Source organism: Rattus norvegicus, chromosome 13 (assembly GCF_021556685.1).
Source record: "Rattus norvegicus strain SHRSP/BbbUtx chromosome 13, alternate assembly SHRSP_T2T, whole genome shotgun sequence".
Lineage (NCBI taxonomy): Eukaryota > Metazoa > Chordata > Mammalia > Rodentia > Muridae > Rattus > Rattus norvegicus.
The window spans coordinates 95,940,716-95,962,747 of record NC_141546.1 but is presented as its reverse complement, the minus strand read 5'-3'; the positions used below and the strand labels follow the sequence as shown (position 1 = coordinate 95,962,747).

At 43.1% G+C, this 22,032-nt stretch overlaps 1 protein-coding gene across 1 annotated transcript in view; it reads right to left on the bottom strand.

The window, feature by feature from the left end:
* The window catches only part of Dnah14 (dynein axonemal heavy chain 14), a 215,863-nt gene that overhangs the window by 169,452 nt on the left and 24,379 nt on the right, over window positions 1–22,032 (bottom strand). Inside the window, exons 11-20 of the mRNA NM_001447370.1 lie at window positions 21,350–21,600; window positions 12,260–12,365; window positions 11,664–11,928; window positions 11,093–11,138; window positions 10,909–11,006; window positions 7,860–8,026; window positions 6,785–7,129; window positions 2,528–2,869; window positions 1,359–1,728; window positions 1,041–1,231 (exon numbers count right to left, since the gene is read on the bottom strand). Coding sequence (NP_001434299.1) covers window positions 1,041–1,231; window positions 1,359–1,728; window positions 2,528–2,869; window positions 6,785–7,129; window positions 7,860–8,026; window positions 10,909–11,006; window positions 11,093–11,138; window positions 11,664–11,928; window positions 12,260–12,365; window positions 21,350–21,600 — 2,181 coding nt within the window. The remainder of the gene's footprint in view (window positions 1–1,040; window positions 1,232–1,358; window positions 1,729–2,527; window positions 2,870–6,784; window positions 7,130–7,859; window positions 8,027–10,908; window positions 11,007–11,092; window positions 11,139–11,663; window positions 11,929–12,259; window positions 12,366–21,349; window positions 21,601–22,032) is intronic.

Below are 22,032 nucleotides of genomic sequence, written 5' to 3'. Positions count from 1 at the left end.
TTCACATAAGGAGCTGGAAGAATGGAGCTAACAATTACTGAGCCAAGGGAGGGCAGGCAGAAGAAGAGAAGAATTTTAGACATGGATAATAAAAGGCAGGCTAATCTTCTGAACCAAGCTCGAGCACATGGATGGAAACATGAACAGGAATATGGCTGTATATGCATCCGGAGTTCAGGAGAGGGACTGAGGTGAGGTCTAGAGACTTTAAACAGTCTGGCTTTAAAAACTCGCTCTTCTAAGATTCCAAGTTTTCCCCATATTCCTCCTTACACAGAATTATGGTTACAATACACTGGCTTTGATTACATTAGCTATACCCAAAAATTTAACATAGATGGAAGTTCTTCTAGGCTAGCAAAGAAAATAGAAACTTTTTAAACTATGAAAACTGACATTTTTTTAGTGTAGTATAGCTTCCCATTTGCTCTGTAATCTTTTTGAGACAGGACTTCATATGAACTAGGCTGTCCTCAAGTAGGCTATGTAGTCAAGGACTACAAACTCAAACTTCTGATCCTCCTGCCTCTACCTCCAGAGTGAGATTACAGTCAGGAACCATATGCCAGGTTGGCTTACGCAGTTCTAGAACTCAGGGATCCAGAATGCTAGACCAGCTCTAGATAATAGAGTTTTGTGGGGAATCAAATGGTAACTAATTTGGTGTTTCAGGCAAAATATCATTATTGGTGAGGATATCCTAATATGTTCAGAATACATTTTCACTGTGTGTAAAATGAACTACAGGAGTCGGATATTTCAATTCCTATAAAATATAATTTCTATAAGAAGAACTAGCGTGCTGAAGAATGATGTGTGTCACGTAAGAAGGTGCCCTTGTTCTCCAACCACTTCAGGGATGAAGGTAAAAGTGAGAGCTTGCCCCCTCTCCCACTCCCGGTGACACCCAGTCTCCCCACTGGCCCAGGCACGCGGCCAACCTCCCTGCTTTCTAGTTCATGCTCTTTGTAGTTTCCTTGCCTATGATGAAAACTAAACACCCATGATTCAGGGTGTTCTTGTCAACTATTTATATTTACCTTGAGAGCCAGAAGTTTCTCTACTGAGAGGCTTTTATCAAGAGAGATCGACTTTCCAGTGATCTCTTGCAGAGCCTCCCAGTGCCGGGCCTTGAGATAGGGGTTTCCCAGTGCTGTGATGATCGGCAGCTCTTGTTTGAAGTCTAACACCGACTGCTTCAGCAGCGCTACCATATCATTCTTAGGCAAGCCTGTAAACACCAGGATGTGTAGACTTATAATATATTCGTGTTTTTTTTTTTTAACCAAACAATCCGGGAGAGCGAGAAGGTTTTGCCTTGGGGGGGGGGGTGGGAATCTTGGAGAAGCACACATTACCTTTTTCCAGTACAATGATTATGTGCAGCCACTTGGAGACGTTGTTCTTCACTACATCAATGTCAATGCCTTGGAGAGTGCAGTTCCTCCACTCCCAGAAATATGTCCCCCATTCCTCTTGCGCTTCCCATAATAATTTCCTCAGCATCAGGTCACACTCGATGTCGGAGATTTCCGTCATCACTAGCTGGGTGAACTCGTCCACATTGAGAGCGTTCATGTGGAAATGGGCGTAATCATAATAGTCTTGGTAGGTTGAGTATGTTTTCACCTTTAGAGTCAAGCTTTCAGTTTCCGCTGAGAGGGACTGTATGATGTCCTTGGCTTGTTGTACTGGAGTACTGGTGGACAGCAGGATGGGGCTTCTTATCTAAAACCAGCAGAACACAAACATGTCTTTCTGGCCACATCTTTAGTGAAGACCCACCTTTTCACACGGCAAAGCGAATGAAATTAGAATATTACTATTTGACTCAAACGCCTAGAACTATTTTAGGGAAAGTGTATGTGTGCACATCTGCCCTTTATGGCGTTGTTGATGGCCTCTGCTGCCTTGTTCATCACACTCAGACGAAGAAAACACTATATTCCTGGGAGAACTACTCAAAAGGACATACGTGATCTTACGTCCCGTTCGACTTCACAAACCATAAAAATTCTATGTGTGAATCTCATGGTATCTGGGCTACTTTTCTGGTGCTGTGGCCAGGGCAGCTTACAGAAGGAAGAGTTTATTTTGTTCTATGGTTCCAGGGTGATAAGAACCTGCTACAGCAGGGAGTGACAGCTGAGGAAGTGTCAGGCTGGGCCATCAGAGTTCGAGAAGGCAGTCCACTCCCTCCCTCAAGCTCAAGCAGGAGGCAGAGAGGGCAAAACGATGTCTGCAAGGCATTTTACTCCAACAGCCCACCCCCAGTAATGCACCTCCTCCAGTAAGGCCACACCTTAGTAACCGAACAGTGCCACCAACTGGGGACCAAGTGTTCTAACGGAGGACATTTTTCATTCAAAGCATGGCACTGGGTAAGTTTGTTTGGATTACATTATTTAGCTATGAGTCCATAGAAAATGAACATATAAACACACAGTATTACACGGGACTAAGATAACAATTTAAAAACATAAAATGTAAGACTATAAAAATAGTGGAAAATTTAAAAAGCACTTACTTTATCTTTTAAATTACTGACGTCCACTCGCAGGCTGACAATATATGCCTCCAAACTGTCCCTGAATTTGGTCAGGTTGGCTTCTTTACTGGTGGCTACCAGCTTCACGGACGTTTTCAGATAGTTAAACTTCATGAAGATGATTTTGTATATGGCAATCTGCTCCTCTGAAATGTCGACGTGGTAATGCCTCACAACGGAATACAGCTCAGTAATCGTGCAGAAGTCCTTTTCTATTTGAGTTACGCTCGAGGAAATTTCATCCAAGAAATTGAAGTGTTCCACAAACTGCTCTACCTCTATGGGCTCTGCGTCCAGCTGGCGCAGCGAGGATTCTAAAATCTGCAGGGATTAACACATTGATGATTTTGTGCAACAATCTCACCATTTTAGGGAACCACTGTCTTTATTTTGGAATTCTGACTTCTGCAAGTGTAATTTCATCCACTCGTGTGTGTAATGCCATAACTGGGCCTAATTCTAAGTATTTGTTAAATGCTAGAGGACTGGCGTGATCCAGTCCCTCTCCCATGAGCAGGAAGTGCTTGAGTAGATTTCATATGTAGCATACATGTTATAAGGCATGCCACAATACTTATGAAACACGTGTGATGGAGCACAAGAGTAAGGCTGGACTGGTCATCCTGACATTTATATACTGGATTCTCCAGGCCAGGGTTCCATTTTATAATCCTACTTTTTAGACAGGGAACCCAGTCTCAAGTTAGTCCAAGATCAGGTATGTGTAATAGAGAATTACGATTCAACGAGCATCAGAGAAACCTCTTCTTGCAATAGATGGCAGTTAACACCGAGATCCACAAGTGGTCACGGTGAAAAGAATAAGGCACCATGGTATGCTGACCCCTACGTGGGACACCCATCACAATTATTTCCTTTAAAGCTTGGATTTTTAGAGAAGAGGGGGCAGGGTTGGTGGGTAACTTCAGAGGAAGAGTATTTTCTGGATGCAACAGGGCCGGTACACTTAAAATCACTCAGGGGTTGTAACAGAATACATGGACCTGTGCAAGGCCAAGCCTAAGGACACACCAGAATGGAGGGGGGAGGTGGGCAAGCAGGAAGTCCCAAACCCTAGCTAGGGAGCTACTAGCATTCGACAACTTCTGGAAGAGAGAGAGTCAGATTTTTTTAATGGTTTGACCCCTGGTAACTACACTCCAGAGTAGGCCCTACCCCCAGGAGTAGTTGGGCAAAGCAGACTGGACTTGATGGATTTGAGAGAGTGGGGTGGGAGGGAAGAGGACATAAATTTGTGGAGTAGGGATGTAGGGTGTATCTGGGAGGAATTGGGGAAGGAGGTGAAAAGGATCAAACACATTATATGAAATTCTAAAGGAAATAATAAAAACATTGTGATGACTGAATGTATATATAACTTAAGAGATGGTATGAGGAAACTCTTAGAAAGAGAACTCTATTGATACATTGTATTGCCTGCTTCCTAGACCATAATGGGCATGCTGCCTTCTTCTGCCCCGATGCCTAAAAGCTGTGATATCAGAAATGCTTAGGGGAAGGCACACAGTGAGCTCAAAGCAGCTGGCATTACCAGTGACTGCTGTCTGTGCCCAGGACTACCTGATGCCCGACCCTACCTGTCCTTGGAGGTTAGAGGTGAGGTGGCACAGAGTCAAGAACACAGACTCTGGGAGCAGGTGAGAAACTTAGCAATAAGCTCATCTGAACAGGGCTGCAAGCTCCTTTAATACCCTCCACCAGCGCCCCATTGGTCCCAAGAAAGCGTCCCTTCTAAACAGTAGTTCTCCATTGGCTGGCATTGTCTGCACCAGCAGTCCTTGTCTCTCAGGCAGTCCTCAACTAGGTCCTCCTGCAGGAGATGCTTTTTCAGCTGTGTGGTCCCTGGCCTTTGCATAGAGGTGGCCCTGCTGTTCCTGCTACAAGTGACTATGTGGACGCTACTACTGCCCACCAGAGAAATTAGTTCTAACCTGTGTAGGCTACAGTTCTGCTGCTGTTGCTGCTGCTGTTGTTGTTGTGGTGGTGGTGGTGGTGGTGGTGGTGGTGGTGGTGGTGGTGGTGGTGGTGGTGGTGGCAGTCATATGTAACTGAATCTAACTACATTAACACTTGCAATAACCAGCCTGTCAACTCAGTGCTTCCACACCATTGGCACGTCTCCTATAGTAATTAACATCTTTCTTGAAAATTAGTTCTGGCCCACCCAAGCTCTGTTCGCTACTTCTGATAAGGTTTTACGCTACATTAGACTCCGTGTGTGCAAGAGTGATGCTATCCTCTCATGGTTGTACTGCAGAGGCACCATGGCTACCTTGAAATTTTGGTTTAAAAAGTATTGGTAGTCTGGCTGAATAAAAAAAAAAAGATAGCTGTTATCACAAATTCCAGTCTTGAAGCCCGTCTAGGGCACTGTGGGAGGACACTAGGATCCTTATTTGTCCTAGAAAGCAGACACTCCACAGTATGGTGAGTCTTATGTTCTAGCTGGGGGTTGGCGAACAATGATGTCAGGCAGTGAAGCACGTCATAAAGATGGGCTGGTGACACGGGGCACAGTCTTTCATGTGGTCACAGAAAGTTCTAAAGAAAGTGATATTTAATAAAACACCTTGAGGGCTGAGGAGGGGGCGGAGTTGGGAAAACGTACTTGTCATACAAGTCTGAGGACCAAAGTGTGGTTCTCCATAAATGACACAAAACCCAGGCAAAGGAGCATGCATGTCTGTAAGCCCAGGGGTCTAGGGCCAGATCAAGGACCTCCTCTAGCCTGGTTTATGTGACACAAACGAGAGACTATGCCAAACAACTCCTGAAGTTGTCTTTTGCCCTCCACACATGTGGCACAGGACACATACATGTCATGGCACATGTATGTGTCACATTCACATACAGGACTGCATATATATACAGATAAAGAGTAAGAACAAAAGCAAAGTCATCATAGGGATTTGGGGTTTCTAAGGATAGTACTTGTGTGTAGTTTTGATTGTGCTCCTTCAGGTTATGAGCTAATGTAAAATTTTCTCATTAAAAACTGGAGCTGCTTGTACTGCGACTGCTAACTATGCCCCCCCCCCCCCACAGATCTGACTGTAGCTTCTGGGACCCTGCCCACAGTTGGTTTTGATTGGTAAATAAAGAAGGCAGAAGTCAATAGCTGGGGAGGACAGATGGAGGGGGTTTGGGGATTTCCTGGGCTTGCGATGGGAAGAGAGGAAGGGGAGATCTGGCTTGGTTTAGGAGAGTGTGGAGGGAGGAGAGACAGAGTCTACTATGGGGTAGAGAAGCAAGGAGTGCACCTAGGGCTCTGGGCCAAGAAAACATGGCTCAGACAGCTGACCAACTGGAGTGAGAGCAGCCAAGATGGATTAATAAGTAGTAGCTAGGAATTATCGGCAGAGGTAGATTCTAACAGCATGGAGGGTAGGTTATGCTGTTGCTTAAGGCATGTTAAAATATAAAGGCCGTGTGTGTGTGTGTGTGTGTGTGTGTGTGTGTGTGTGGTGTGTGTGTGTGTGGTGTAGGTGTGTGTGGTGTATGTGTGTGTGGTGTGTATATGTGTGTATGTGTGGTATATGTGTATGTGTGTGTGTGGTGTATGTGTGGTGTGTGTGTGTGGTGTGTGTGTGTGTGGTGTAGGTGTGTGTGGTGTAGGTGTGTGTGGTGTGTGTGTATGTGTGTGTGGTGTGTGTGTGTATATATATGTGTGTGGTGTGTATATATGTATGTATGTGTGGTGTATGTGTGTGTGGTGTGTGTATATGTGTGTGTGTATGTTGTGATGTGTGTGTATATGTGTGTGTATGTGTGTGGTGTATGTGTGGTGTGTGTGTATGTGTGTGTGGTGTGTGTGTATATATATATGTGTGTGGTGTGTGTATATGTATGTATGTGTGGTGTGTGTATATGTGTGTGTGTATGTTGTGGTGTGTGTGTATGTTGTGATGTGTGTGTATATGTGTGTGTATGTGTGTGGTGTATGTGTGGTGTGTATGTGTGTGTGGTGTGTGTGTATATATATGTGTGTGGTGTGTGTATATGTATGTATGTGTGGTGTGTGTATATGTGTGTGTGTATGTTGTGGTGTGTGTGTATATGTGTGTATGTGTGTGGTGTATGTGTGGTGTGTGTGTATGTATGTGTGGTATATGTGTGGTGTATGTGTGTGGTGTGTGTCTTCCGTTTGGGAGCATAAGCCATTGAGTTGGGAAGCAACCCCACACTGGTATTAATTGATAATTCTACAAGACTTACTTCTAATAGATTTGCACTTCTGTCCTCGATGGTGCATCGTAACAGGTTGTAGCTCATTTGTATGATGCTATCAACATACGGCAAACATGCTAGTTGATAATCCAGAGTCTTCACACAGAAGATTCCAAGGCGCATCTCGACAGCCATGGTGACGATCTGCTTTAGGTAGCTTCTGAACTTATGTATTATATTTTTAAACTCGATGGACGTTAAGTTCATCATGAGTGGCAGTTTCGTACACATGACTTTGGCCTTTTCTACCATGTAACAGTATTTCAGAAACCTGTAGCTGTAGCCGCTAACCAGGCCCACTGAATTACCAATGAGGGCCAGCAGACTCACAATCTGTGGATGGAAACGTCACGAAGGCTAGCACAGTCCATTTGGAAATGGAGGCCTTACTCAAACTTCCATCAGAACATCAGAAGGGCAGGGCCGCATTGTCTGGCCAACTGTTTCTGTGAGACAACAGTCTGAGCAATTCACTCTGACTAGAGTTGGAATTAAATATTGCCATTTGCTGGGAGCAAGACTAAGACATAGAGATAACTGACACGACTTTCATGCAGAGGTTGCTCAGATACTTAATTTGTAATCAAGGTATTATTTTGAATATGTCCTAAGGAGACCAAGCAGCTAGTTCACGGTCTGTCACCCAACTTTAAAGCATCTGAGCCTCTCACAGTCCCAGAGCCACTCCTGCGTATTTCTGATTTCACTTAATTCTTAAGACGCAGTTTATCTGGCTAGGACAGAACTCAGACACAAGCTGAGATAATTCTATTCTGCCGTGAATGTGGACAGAAGTATGCATGTAAGTGGTTAGGGACAGGCTGGCAAATGGCAAACCCAAGTATTGGCAAACCAATGTCACAAGAGAACCACAGGGAAGAAGACTCATTTCTGCAGTGGAAATTTGAAGAACTGTGGTAAGGGAAGACACACTGGGATGATTCTCCCATGGCCGTGAACGAGGTTGCTCTGAAGTTTTCTACACACCATGTTCATGTAATAATTTCAGTGGGGTTCTGCTCCCTTACTCCCATCACCTCCAAGAAGTCCTATTGAAACTTACTTTGTTCTGGTAATCAGCATCCGTGTCAAACAGGATATAGTAATCTGGCCATTGCGCATGCTTCTTATATTTGACTCTACCTTTTGTCTGATTAGATAAATCCGGAACTGAAACCAAATCAACAAGGGTGGACAGGCGAGGATCTCGTTGAAGAGGGACGAGTGTGGCTGGAACACAGGACATTGAACAGGTAGGATTTCCAGATGCCTCTCAGAAGCAACACTTTAAAATCAGCCATAGCATCTAGGCCTGTTGACCACTGAGGCCGAGTGACTTAATGAGCAGACACGAGTCTCAATCGATGTGAGCATTTATAGGCATGTACAAAGGCTTGCATTTAACATTGTAAACAGAAAGAACCATCGCAGATAATAGTTGTGGTAGAAGCCATGCTGAAAGATAGAGCCAGGGAGTCCTGTCTTTTGGGTGGACAGCATTGTTCCATCGTGGGCTGCTACTGGGAAGGAGGTGCAGGTCAGAACTCTGTGGTCGCATCCCTTCGCCCCCAATCAAGAGAAGGAACCGACATATACTTTGTAGCTTACACAAATAAACTCAAGATGGAGAACGCATCCAAGCACAGAATACAAATGCATGAAATCCTATTACCTAGGAAAGTCCTAGATCCAAAGCCAAAAGCATAAGGTGTGGTAGAAGTCAATTGTGTTTTTACATTCAGGTGACTTACTGCTGATGAAGAGAATGAGAAGCTAAGGTGAAGGAGGAGGAGGCTTGCACTCGAAAGACCGCTCTCAGCAGCAAGTGGACCCTCGTCAAAGCACTTTAAACATCTGACTTACAGATGGAGAACCCAAGTAAGGAAATACGAACCGTCTATCAATTCCTAGTGGGACAGAGACTTCCAGAATGTGCTTCCCCCTTGCAATGGGTAAAGGAACTTTTAAAAGTTGACAATACAGCATTTCCCACAGACTCGGGGAAAACCCAGACAGTCACACACTGCAGGTAAGACTAAACAGTAATCCTGCTATATTGAAAATATAGTCTAAGAATTCAATACATTAAACAAATAGCACAGACATGTACATCTGTGTACATGTATTCATATAAATAATAACGTAAAAGCAGATGAATCCCAGGTGACAAATGTGTAGGGAGTTAGAGGAACAGAAACTCCCACCCCCCACAGTCCATAGTGCGGGATTTTCCACTGACGGATGCTGAAATTTACAGGTGAGGGCTGGGTTTGTTTTTTTTTCCAGCAGAAACATAATATTTGCATTTCTTTTAAGCTTTCTGCAGGACTGCCTCAGCCAAGTCATGTGGTTAGCATTGTGAGTAACAAGATGTGCAGCTTCACCTGCCCCTGACCAAAGGCCATGAGAGGATGCCTGAGTGCTACAGCATCCATGCCCCAAGCAGAGCACCTCACGCTCATCATGTGACCACAGCAGAGGAGCTAAACCAATGTGCTCACTATGGGATGACTAGTATTTTTTTTAATCCCTTGAGGTCATAAAAGATGAGAAAAGGAGCTGTCACAGATGGATGGGAAGGCTTGAGGGTCCAGTGAACTGCGTGTGATGTGTGAGACTGGACTCCAGACCCTGGAATATATAAAGCGTGGTTTTGAGGACCACAGCATGGGTAGCTAGAACATGTGACGAGCACAGGCGAGCTGCTGTGCCTGTGACTTGAGCAGAAGCCTCTCGTTATTTTATTATGAAAATTTCAAAAGTCACTATTTTAGACTGGGAGGTTGAGGGGAGACGTAGGAGCAATCAGATGTTTTAACTCAAGAAACTTAAACCTAAACATAAAAGGAGAAAATCTAAGTGGCAGAAAGAATCTCTATGGGAAGAGTGCAGGGGGCCTACTTCAAAATCCATCTGTACCCCAAACATGTGGAGGATGAGGCCTGTCCATTATTTACATCTATAGGAAGGGGTTAATTCCAGGGGATACGTTCCCGGGCAGAGGCAAGTGCACCACGATAAAGCACAGCGAACGAATTTAGCACTGGCACATGACAGCTGAGCTGCTAAGGGTCCTCCTAGCCTGAACTTTTTGTCTAAAACGTATTGTGAGGGGTGAATAAATCCTTTGGCCAAGATAGTCACTTGTCACATAATCGTAGATTATATTCATATAGCTGAAAATAATCATTTGAAATTTATTCAGGGCGGAAACAAGGTCTTTGTAATGAATGCTATGACATAAAATTCAAACCAGTCAGGCCACCTGAGCTGCTCTCCCAGTGCTAACGTTTTGTGCGTTCTCTTCATGTGCACAAAGGCTAGTTTTGGATGCCAACTTAACTACATTGATAAGTCATGGAAAGACAAGCAGCTAGACAATCCTGTGAGGGGTTGGCTTGATTAGATCACTTGAGCTGGCAAGACGCACCCTAAGTCTGGGCCGCATCTCCTGGTGGCAGTGCACAGCAAAGGACAAGGAAGGAGGAGGCTTTCACTTCCTGCCTGCTTGCCCTCACTCTGGCTAGCGAGTTCAGCCATCCTGTTGCTAAGATACTCCTTCACTGGTATTAGAACTTCTCCTTTGGGATCCCAACATAGACTGAAGACCGGCAACTCTCTAGGACTCTCCTGGGACTCTAGCGACCTGCTGAGACTGCTAGGACATCCAATCTCTTGGACTGAACTACTACTGGATTTCAGGCCTTTCCACCAGGAGCCAGTCAGTGTTGGACTGGTCAAACAACAGACTGTAAGCCACTTGGATAAATGCCTGTGTGCATGAGGGTGTGCGTGTGTGTGCGTGTATATATATATATATATATATATATATATGCATATGTGAATCCCCATATATATATATATACACATATATAGGGGGTTTATTCATAGATGTTATATGTACATACATGCAACTTATTCTATCAGTTCTGTTCCTTGAGAAAAATCTAACACACATCATTTTCAAATGATTCTAAATAAAAATTGCTTGATCAAACCCTGGGGCTTGTGATCTCTTATTTATGTCTGCCATAGGCATCACTGTCCAAGATTTAAATACACCGATTTAAAAAAGATTGCCAAAGAAGGCACCGAGCCTTTCAGATACTCACTTATATACTTTTCTATTGCTGCTATCATATTTTGGAATTGTGTTGAAAAGTCCAGTCTGTTGGGTTCCATGAAGAGGTTTGTTGGGAATTCAGACAATCTGGGAGAAAACAGTATGTAAGAGCATATTCAAGGGACTGCAGGACCCACCAGAATACAGATGCCTGTAAAGTGGCCCATACGTACTTATTATAGAAGCGCTCTTGCTCAGACTCAAGCAGGAGTCCTGTGTCTATTCGAATGTATTGAAACAAAGACAAAGTAAAAATTTATTAACGGTTTAAAATGCTAGACAGCAACTTTATATATATATATATATATAGATATATCAGTATGTTCTAAATGCCCTGAGAATCAGTTGCAGGGTCTGGCTGAAAGGGGTATTTCAGCAGCATATCCCAGACTCTGATATCAAGAAAGAGATCTGGAGGAGAGTCCCAGACTGTGTTCTGTTCCTTTCCTGTGGGTCTGGGCTCAGTGCCTCGGATATGCTAGGCAAATGTTCTACACCGAGTGGCGCTCCTGTGCTTTTAGCAGCTGTTCCAGGTGCCGCTCATCCTGAAAAAAGAGGGCCGGGAAGTGGAGAGTGGCATTGTAGGTGGTTCAGAGTGAACGATATCACTTGCATGTACCACAAGGTGGTTTGTGGTCTGTCTTTGCTCCCCTTAGCATGTATGCTAATGTGACATAACTAACACGGTGGAAACCTCGATTTCTTTCTTCACTGCTGGCTGCCACCCGTTGCCTTTTGCCTCACCTGAAAGGATGCGTTTGAGGAGGACGCCAAACTTGCTCGGCTGGTAGTACTGGCTGAGCAGGTCTTCGCTCACTGTTCTCACTCGGTTCTCCTGTTCTTCCTCATACATCAGAGACTCTTCACGGCTCTGCTTCGTCTTCTGAGTATTCTCTTCAAGGTCCTCTGGAGAGTCGCTAACAGTGGGAGTTCTCAGACAGAAGCTGATCTCAAATATCGCTGCATATGCTTTCTTCAAATCTGTCTTTGCAGTATGTCTGTTTGAAGTCTAATGGAGCAAATGTGCCCGCAAGACAAGAACAAAATATAATAGAACAATTAACTGGTAGTGATAAAGTTTAGATAGTATTATAAACTGTAACCATATTTACATGCAAAAAGCAAATAAACGAAGTATAAAATTAGTATTAATGGGCAATTTGGAAGGCATTATCACCGCTTTTTACAACAGGAGAAGGTGACACGTATGTGTGCACGTGTGTGCATGTGTGTGTGTGTGGGGGGGGGTGACAAGCAATTGTTAACTGAATGTTTAATCCTGAAACCTGCTATTCATCTTTTATCAAAATTTATGTTAATGGTTTTAAGGTACATCTTACCTCATTAACATTAGTGTCTTGTTTTAGTTCTGAGTCTTGAGCAGTTAACCTTGAATGAACGAATTCACCATCATCTGATATCTTCCTAGAAAAGATCTTCCTGTCTCTAGAATAAGAAATGGGAGGGAAATTTATTTTTGGAATCACTTATTTTACTATTTAACATGAAAATATATAAAGAGTTCATATAACTTAGTAAGAAAGAGATGAAAGAAAGGAAAGAAAGGAGGGAAGAACAAGGAAGGTAAAAGTGGGGAGAGGGCTGGCATGAGGCTCAGTGAGTCAGTGTTTGTCTTGTAAGTGTAAAGACCTGAGTTTGTGCCACCAGGATGCATACAAGCAGCCAGACATGGCTGCAGCACATCTGTACTTTCAACGATGACAAAATGGGAAGGAGAAACAGACCCCTGGACGCTCGCAGGCCAGCTAACTTGGCCTACATGCTCAGATTTCTGGCCGATAAAAGACTTTGTCCCACATAAAAAGGTGCAAGGTACCTGAGGACAATCAGGACAAGGTTGTCCTCTGACCTCTGACCTCTAACCTCCACAAGTAGGTGCCATGTACTCTGACTCACATCCACAGCCACACCCAAACACACACATACAAATAGGGAAAGAAAACAATTTGACTGGCCCTTTCTCCAAAGACATACAAATGGATGTTAAGTATACGAAAAGATGCTTAAAATCACTGACAATTAGGAAACCCAATCAAAATCACAAGGGGTTACCTTGTGCTCACTTCACTGGATTTGTCTTGGTGACAATATTAGAACCTGGTACGTCCTTGCTACAGACTAAACGAATATAGCCATTGTTGTGGGAAACTGTAGAGAAGTTCCTTAAAATGTTAAATATTGAATTTTATGATCCAGAAATTCCGAGTATACACCTGGAAGATCCGAAAGGAGGTAGCAAAGCAGAAGCTCCAATCTGGTGAGCACAGCTGGGCTTTAATTATAATCCGCCGGGGAGAAACCCCACAGAGGTACAATATACTCTGTGGTTGCCAACAGACAACAGAGCATTATTTAGCCTTGAGAGAAAATGAAATTTGGATACATGCTTCAACATAGATGGTCCTTAAATATATCATAAGTTAAATACGCCAGACCAAAAAGGAAAGAGCACTATTTATGATTCCAGGTATGCATGGTACCTGGAATGGATAAATTCTTAGAAAGGTTGCCATGGCTGGAAGGCGAGGGTAATGTGGAGGTCTGGTCAGTGGATATGAAGCACGAAGCCTCATCGTCTGGGGGAAGGTTCTGGAAGTGGATAGGGTGGCTGCACACCACTGTGGATGTAGGTGATGCCACTGAATGGCACACTGCGGGTGTCATCTCTCTTGTTACACAGATTTCAACCTCATGAAATCTCTTCTTCAGCAGGAAGAGAACCGGTAACCTCGGGGCATTACGTCTGACCCAGAGCAACACTGAGTATGTTACAGGGAACGCCTGTCAACACGGGGCTGAGGACTGAATCCAGAGCTCATTCACCCTCACCTCTGCCCATGACAAACTACACTCTCTGCCTCTGGACCAAATGACTTGAACATAAACAAACCCAAAAGGTAATTCCAGCCTGTGGAGGTTGATGGGAAACAGATGAGAACGTCCAGACATGTTTGATACACTCCAAAGAGGCAACACGTTAGAGAACCGGACAAAATAAAATTAACATAAGTATAAACATAATTTAAGGCATGAAACCAAGTATATAAACCACCTTTATTGCTGTCTCAAGAGACAGAAACCCTGGTTGGCTTAAAAATCAAAATCAAATCATGATTTTAAATTCCCTCAGAACAAAACTAACAGAAGAGCCAATTGGAAGATTCAAATCATCCAACAGTCACAGGACCTGCAGGAGATTAGACGAGGCCAACAGATGCTCTCCCTTGAAAAGGCATGAGTTAGTGGAAGCCCAGAGGAGCTGTGGGATCTTAGAGACTGGCCCAGGCCCTCGCACTCACAATTTTTGGTGTAGAGAAAGAACAAGGAATTGGAAAACAGGAGAATTCAGGACCTGTTAAGAGATCTCAAATATTTCCAACAAATTATCTGTGACTGGACAATAACATCAACCACAGAAATATCACAGGTGAGGAGATCTGTGTTGTGAAGTCTGAGAATCAACAGGTAGGGATAAAAGTAAATGAAATTGAGACCACCACACATACATGCACACACCACATATACATGCACACACCACACATACATGCACACACCACACACATGACACATACACATACACACCACACACACTATACATACCACACACACCACACATACCACACACACTACACATATCACACATACTACACACACATATGCATGCACCCACACCACACACACTACACACACCACATATACATGCACCCACACCACACACACACATGTACAGCACACACACATACACCCACACACAAATAGAATCTGAGACACATTAAAACCAGCCCTATGAGGGAATTTTGTAGCTCCAAGTATCTACATAAAAGAGAGGAGGAGGAAGAAGAGGAGGAGGAGGAAGATGAGGAAGACGAGGAGGAGGAGAGGGAGAAAGAGGAGGGAGGGAGGGAAGAAGGGAGAGAGGGCGAGAGAGAGAGAGAGAGAGAGAGAGAGAGAGAGAGAGAGATTGATTGACTGATTGACTCAGATACTGAGGATGGATGGGAGGAAGGAAGGAGGAGGCAGACCCCAGAAACTATTCAATATTGCAGGCCTGAGGGAATGCAGAAAGCACAGAGAGAAGCTCCAGGAAGCCTTGCTGCTCAAAGAGAAAAGGAGTGGCCCTGATAGCTCATGCCAACAACTGCAGCAGGGATTCAGGGCAATGATGCAGGGGGACAACAAATTTGAGGTCAGGTTAGGTTATACCATGAGTTCAAAGTAAACCTGTAGCACATAGTGGGACTTTTTCTCAAAGTATTTTTTAAAAAAGAATGACTAAACAGAAAAAGAATATTATCGAATCCTAAAATAATAACTAGTGTGGCCCCTCGGAACAACGATATTGGAAAAATACAACACTGGAGTTCCACATTTAATTATCTAGACTCTGTATTAAGTGAAAATATCCCCCATTAGGGGAAATTTATAGCTTTAAGTGCCTACCTTAAAAACAATCAGAAAGCACACGGAATGAGTTGCTTAATGATGTAACTCAAAGCTTTGGAAAAACAAGAACAAACCAAGCCCAAACCGACTAGATAGTAATAAATGATAAGAAGTAGAGCCAAAAGGAATAGAAACGAAGAAAACAGCACAGAGTCAACCAATCTAAGAGCGAATTCTTTGAGAAGAAAAACGAGATCGACAGACTCTTAGCCCAACTAGCCAAAACAAAGAGGGGACAAGGCAAAAGAACAGAATCAGAAATAAACATGGAAATACAACAACAGACACAAATAAAATCTAAAATATTATAAGAGAAATTTTATTAAAAAAAAACCAAACACACCAAAACCCTGTGCTCCATTAAACCAACAAAACCTAAAGGCAATGGATGAATTTCTAAGTTTAGCCAAGCCGCCAAAATTAGATGAAAAGGAAGCCAGCAAACTGAAGAGACTCATAACAGAGAGACTGAAACAGAAAAGGGCCAGCCTCACTCTTTTTGCTGTGTTCTTGCAGTAGTCTATACATAATTTCCTTAGTATGTAAACACAGGGAAAATTAGCTACCTCATTTGAGGGACCATAAACCCGTAGTGGCAGATCTCCACTCCTCTGTCACCAGCCTGATATTCTCAGCTCATGTAAAGGGGTGGGATGCGTCTGTGTACCAATCATTGTCAAAGGACAACTGGTTTGTATTGCAGTAGCCATGTTTCCAAGGTGTGAAACTCATTGCACACACAGGGAAGGAAGTTTGCCATGGACCTTGAATGGAGGTCACATGTTGCTCCTTGTTGGCCAATGGTAACTGCTACAAAGAATGATCTATGTGTACATGGGTTGGTCCTTGCAAGACTAAGCCATCTGCTTTGTGGATGCAGAAGTGAGGCCAGTGGTCATCAGCTGTGTTGGCCATAGCCTAAAGTGAAGTGGGAGAGTGGTAAGACCCTCATGAGCCAAAGACACACTTTAAAGCTAGCCTCTGGCTCACCCACGCCTGGCACCTGTATCTTTCATGACTGCTCTTTTACATCCGTCTGGATTATTTTTTTTTAATCTCAAAAGCAAAACATACAAGGACAAATAAAATGACCCATTTACAAAATGACCTTGGGATCTGAAGAGAGAATTCTCAGAAGACAGAAAAACAGCCGAGAAACATTTTTTAAAAATGTTTATCACCCCTAGCAGCTAGGAAAATAAGTCAAAACAACTCTGAGATTTCATCTTACCCCAGTCAGACTGGCAAAGATCAACAAAACGACTGGCAACAGATGCTGGAGGTGATGTGGGGGAAGGGAACCCTTCATTACCTCTTGATGGGATGGTAAAACGGTCCAGCCGCTCTGAAAAGCAGTGTGGAAATTTCTCAGAAAGCTAAAAATAAATCTACCAGATATGTGGCCCAGCTATACCATTCTTCCACATACGCCCCAGGGGTTCAACATTCTACTCCCCAGATGTTTGCTCCACCGCATTCACGGTTGCTCCAGCCGAGGCATGGAAACAACCGAAATGTCCTTCAGCACAATGTAAGTTCATACCCACTGTGGAATATTATTTAGCTGTAAGGAAAAATAAAATCAGGAAATTTTCAGGCAACTAGATGGACTAGAAAATATATTGAATGAGGTAACTTAGATCCAGAAACAAAAACAAGTGTTGCTTCTATCTCCGAGTCTCTAGACGGGAGTACATAGCTCAGAGTAAGTGCAGACACCAGGACAGCCAAGGGGAGTCAAGGTGTGGGAGAGCGACAGAGAGGACAACCACAGGGCAGAACTGATGGGAAAGGTGGAATGGGGAAGATGTGGTGACTAATTAGAGTGTGGAAGATAAACATGTAAGGAGGAGGGTAAAAGACAGTAAGGACATCTGGGAGAGTCATAAGGCATCATAGCATCATCTCTCTACCGAGAGTACATATGTCTGCATACATGTATACACATAGTTCACATGAAGATTTCCCATCTTTTCTGACAGACCTCCCTCTAAGAGTCACTGAGCATGTGACAAAAACTCCACCATCAGGCACAAGAGGCTCCCTTTTGAGTTGTGGGTCATGGTTGTCCAAGAGACTTTTAAAACAACAGACTGTTGCCCTCAGTTGCTTCCCACAGACAGAAACTAAAGGTAAGTCCCTGTTGAGGAAGATAAACACACTTTGGACACAGAACCCAGAGGACCTGAGTTGGAACTGATTTTCAAGCCTCCTCTCTCAGGACTTTCTTTCATGGTACCAGAGGGTACCAGGCAAGCTTTCAAGAGAGGGAAGCAACCACCTGTGACGCCTAGGAAGCACAGTAACCAGCATGGCACACTAACCCTTCAAGTGCCGCAGTAGCATACACATGTTGGTGGTGACCAACAGCTCATTAACTGGACCTAAGTCCTGCTCACCAGGAAACCATGCTCCGTACAGGACATCTAGCCAACTGCCTGGGGTTAGTTAAGTCATGGATCTTGGAGGTAGACGGACATCTACTACTTTTCTTTGCTAATTCAATCCCTTACTGCAGTCTAAATATTTATCCTTATACTCACAGAAGTGTAATTTTCATCCATCATCAAAGAAAATTCTCTTGCAACAGAAAGAGACCATTACCAAAAACCACAGTCCATTCAAACTCAGAGAATAAGAGAATATGTAGCGCCCGGTCCCAGCCGATACATCGCCAACACAATTCTGGCACCTAAGGCTCAGGGCGTGAAGTCTCAGCTGCGTGGCTTCGTAAACAACCAGAGTGAAAACATCAACGGATGTGTTAGCATGGGAAGGAGGGAAGCTCTTAGGGTCTCAACCCTCGACAAAGAACGAAGGGCTCTGGGGAACACTGAGTTAGAGAAATAGCCTTCTCTTTCCCAGGTCTTTCCCAGTTAGTTGTCCAATACCAAGTGTCCAGCCAATATACACAAGTAATAATTCTATGAACTGAGCAGGTTTTTATGTATTTTGTTACACACACATACCCCCCACACACAACAAGTAAGGGAAAGGAGGTCAGGAGTTTGGGAGAGAGAAAGTGGACACATCAGAGAGGCTGAAGGGAGGGAAGAGGAGGAGGAAATGATGGAATTATGATTTTTAAAAGTAAAAAAAATTGCAAAAATATTTCTAATGGATTCAATGCAATACCTGTAAAATCCCAGTTTATTTTTCTTTTCAGAAACTGGCAAGTTCATACAGCATAGGGAAGAATCCCTTGTGTACTGTGTAAAGTGTCACCTGTCAATAAAGATCTGATAGCCAATAAGCTAGGGTAGGATTAGAAAGTGGAAAGCCCTGCAGAAAGAGGGGGCGGGGGAGGCGCGCTCTGGGAACTAGTCAGGTGGGAGGATTCTCTACCTGGACTTGGAGGAGGTTGGATGCATGATACTGAGGAGAGGTAACCAGCCACGCAGCAGACATAGAACGGTATAAACAGTTTAATTGGATTACAAACTAGTTGGAGAACAACCCTAGCTTAAGGGTTGTTTAATAATAAATAGTGACCTCCGAGTCATTATTCAGCAACTGGGGCATGGGTGGAAAAGCCAATGGTTACAATATGGAATGGTCAAAACCACGTTGGGGAAAAAAAGAGCAGTGTTGGAAGACTGACAATTTCCCCATACGAGGCAGAGTCATTAAGACAGTATGGTACCTACATAAAGGTAGGCACATAATTAACGAAACGAATGAAGCGGAGAAATAAATCCACACACTTACAGCGGGCTGGATTGTCAAAAGAATTCAATAAAGAAACAAACGTTTTTCTTTTCAACGATAATGCTGGGACAATTGAATGATAGTATATGCAAATGACCTTGGAGCCCTGTCATACTCTCTATAAAACTAATTCACAATATATCAAGGACTTGGCTCTAAAGCTACATTATTAAGTAGTTGACCTTGGATTAGGCAGTCATTTCTGAGTTATACCTAAAGCACAATTGAAGGGGAAGACAGTAGATTTCATAACATTTAAAGTTCTTCCACCTTCCTTCTTTCTCTTCCCTTCCTTCCTCCCTTCTCTCCTTTCTCTTTCTCCTAGGCTCTCACTCCCTTGCAGAAAAGAACTCACTCTGCAGCCTTGGTCCGCTATGGCTTTGTGACCTGCCTCCTGCATTAGCCTTTGGAGTGCTGAGAACACAGGGTGCACCACCACAGCCAGGTTAAGATGTAAAGCGCTTGCCCTGTGAAGAGCGGTGTGAACAAAGTGAGAGGAGGAGGCCTGGAAGCCAGAATCCTCACGTAAGAAGCTTTCACACGCGTACAGCCCAGTGTGAGAAGGCAGATGACCTGGTTTTAAAAGTGAAAGGTAAGTTTGAACAGACATTTCCCCATGGGAAACAATTGGCCAACAAGCACACACCCACGTACACACACACATACACACACACACACACACACACACACACACACACACAACGTCACTAATTATTACAGAAATAGAAACCAATACTGTGTGAATACAGATGGATATAGATTCAATGATGGTAGCTACCATGTGGCTACCATGTGTTAGCATTTATTCTGTGTTTCTTCTTTTTTTTTTTAAGATTTATTTATTTATTATATATGAGTACACTGTAGCTGTTCAGACACACCAGAAGAGGGCATCAGATCTCATTACAGATGGTTGTGAGCCACCATGTGGTTGCTGGGATTTGAACTCAGGACCTTTGGAAGAGCAGTCAGTGCTCTTAACCACTAAGCCATCTCTCCAGCCCCATTCTGTGTTTCTTCTTAACATGATGTCAGAGGCACTTTATCCACTAACTTTGTAAGGCTAAGTCACACAACTATCTGGAGACAAACATATTAGCCCCTATTGGTCGGATCCACAGAAGGTAGATTCACCTGAACTGCTACCTATGCATTCCTCTCAGACCATGAAAGTGCACACAAGATCCATGTGTTTTAAAATGCACTATAAAACAATATGGTAAAATTACAATGATGAAAAAATGCCTATATAGAAATAACAGAATAATAAGGCATTCATTTAAGAAATAAAAGGGTGGTTTTTAATTTTTATAAGATGAATTAGCTTTAGCAATTTCTCTAATTAAAAACTATGCTTTTGCATATATAGAGAGGGGGAAAGAGAGAGACAGGGATGGAGGGAGGGAAAAGGAGGGAGGAAGAAGAAGAAAAGAGAGAGGAAAGAAGGGTCAAACAGAGACACAGAAAGATTTAGAAAAAAATATAAAATTATAAAATGATCACCAAGTAGCTTGTCCTTAAGTCCTAACACTGACTAAACCCAGCTATGAGATTTTTTTTTAAATTTTGGATTCAGTAATGTAGAGAAGTAAAATAGTCCATCCTTTCCTTCATAGTCTTCAAAATTTTATGAATTGGTATTTTCAGGTTTCTAGTTATACTCAATGAAACTTTGCTAAATGTTGATTGTTTAGACACAATTCCAATTTATATTCCTTGTTTCACAACTTAATTGTTTTTAATAACATATTGGATATTTTCCAAGTGTTTTTTTCAGGTGGAGAAAACATCCAGTAGATACTTCTTGGAATTGATTCAAATTCAAACAGAAACTGTGGCCTCTTCCAGAACTGTTCTCACACCTCTTGAAAGACGCAGTAAACCTGCCCTGTCAGATTAACAAATGAAAATTTGAATCTCAGATCAGCACCGAATAAAATTTAGTATAGGTACTTAGGACATACTTATATGCAAAGATTATTATTTATTTCTCTGAAATTCAAATTTCATTGAGCAGTTTGCGTTTTATACAGGAAGACAATCTGCTCAGAATTTAATGAGAAGGAAATAGAAGCCTTTCTTCAATTCATGACATTTTAAAGACATTATTGATAATAAGAATTGCAAAAACAAGTACACGTTATTGGCTAAGTGGAAGATTTTCAAAGCCTGACTTTAATTCTTGGGTGTTTTCTCCATAAACAGTGATATATTACAAGAATACAACTTCCCGTCGTTTGTCACAAACTGTCACTTACCTCATGAGACTTTCATTCCTTCTTTCCTTGGAAAATGGTGTCCTGGCAGAGTGGGTGAAAAGGTCCAGGAGCTGGTTGAGTGCAGAGTTCATGAGCTGGCGAATGAGTTCTTGAAACAGGTAGTCAATCAGCTTTAAAAACTTCATGTTTGTTTCTAATAAACATCGATACTGGGGCAGCTTGAAGTGAGTTGTGTCGATTTCAGCCGGTTTTGACTCAAAGTATTCCTTAACGTCTTTCTTTTCTGCGACCTGTGATTCACAAGCAGTTGGGAAGCATGGCGTGGCCCTACGTTCATGCAGACGATCTGCGGTCTAAGGTATCACAGTTAGCCTGGGCGGTACATTAGAAACTACGTTTTATCATTGGCTCTCATCGATATCTACCCCTGTGTTTGGACATCTGACAAAAAGAGCCCGTTCCATGTCCTGAAGCCAATTTGGGGTTCGGAATCTCAGAAGCAGATCAGTTTAGAAGTCAGACAGGAATGCGCGGGCAAGCATGTGGCTCCATGTACTCACAGAGGTGGCACACTGTTCCTGCAGACATGGCTCACTGTATTCTCGAATTCCCTTTCTAAGATCCGTGTGAAGCTGCACTTCATCTAGCTGTTTCTCCCGAGCTCTTAATCTCATAAACATGCAGACGTTTGTAACTAATCAGGTTACCTTTTATATGTCAGC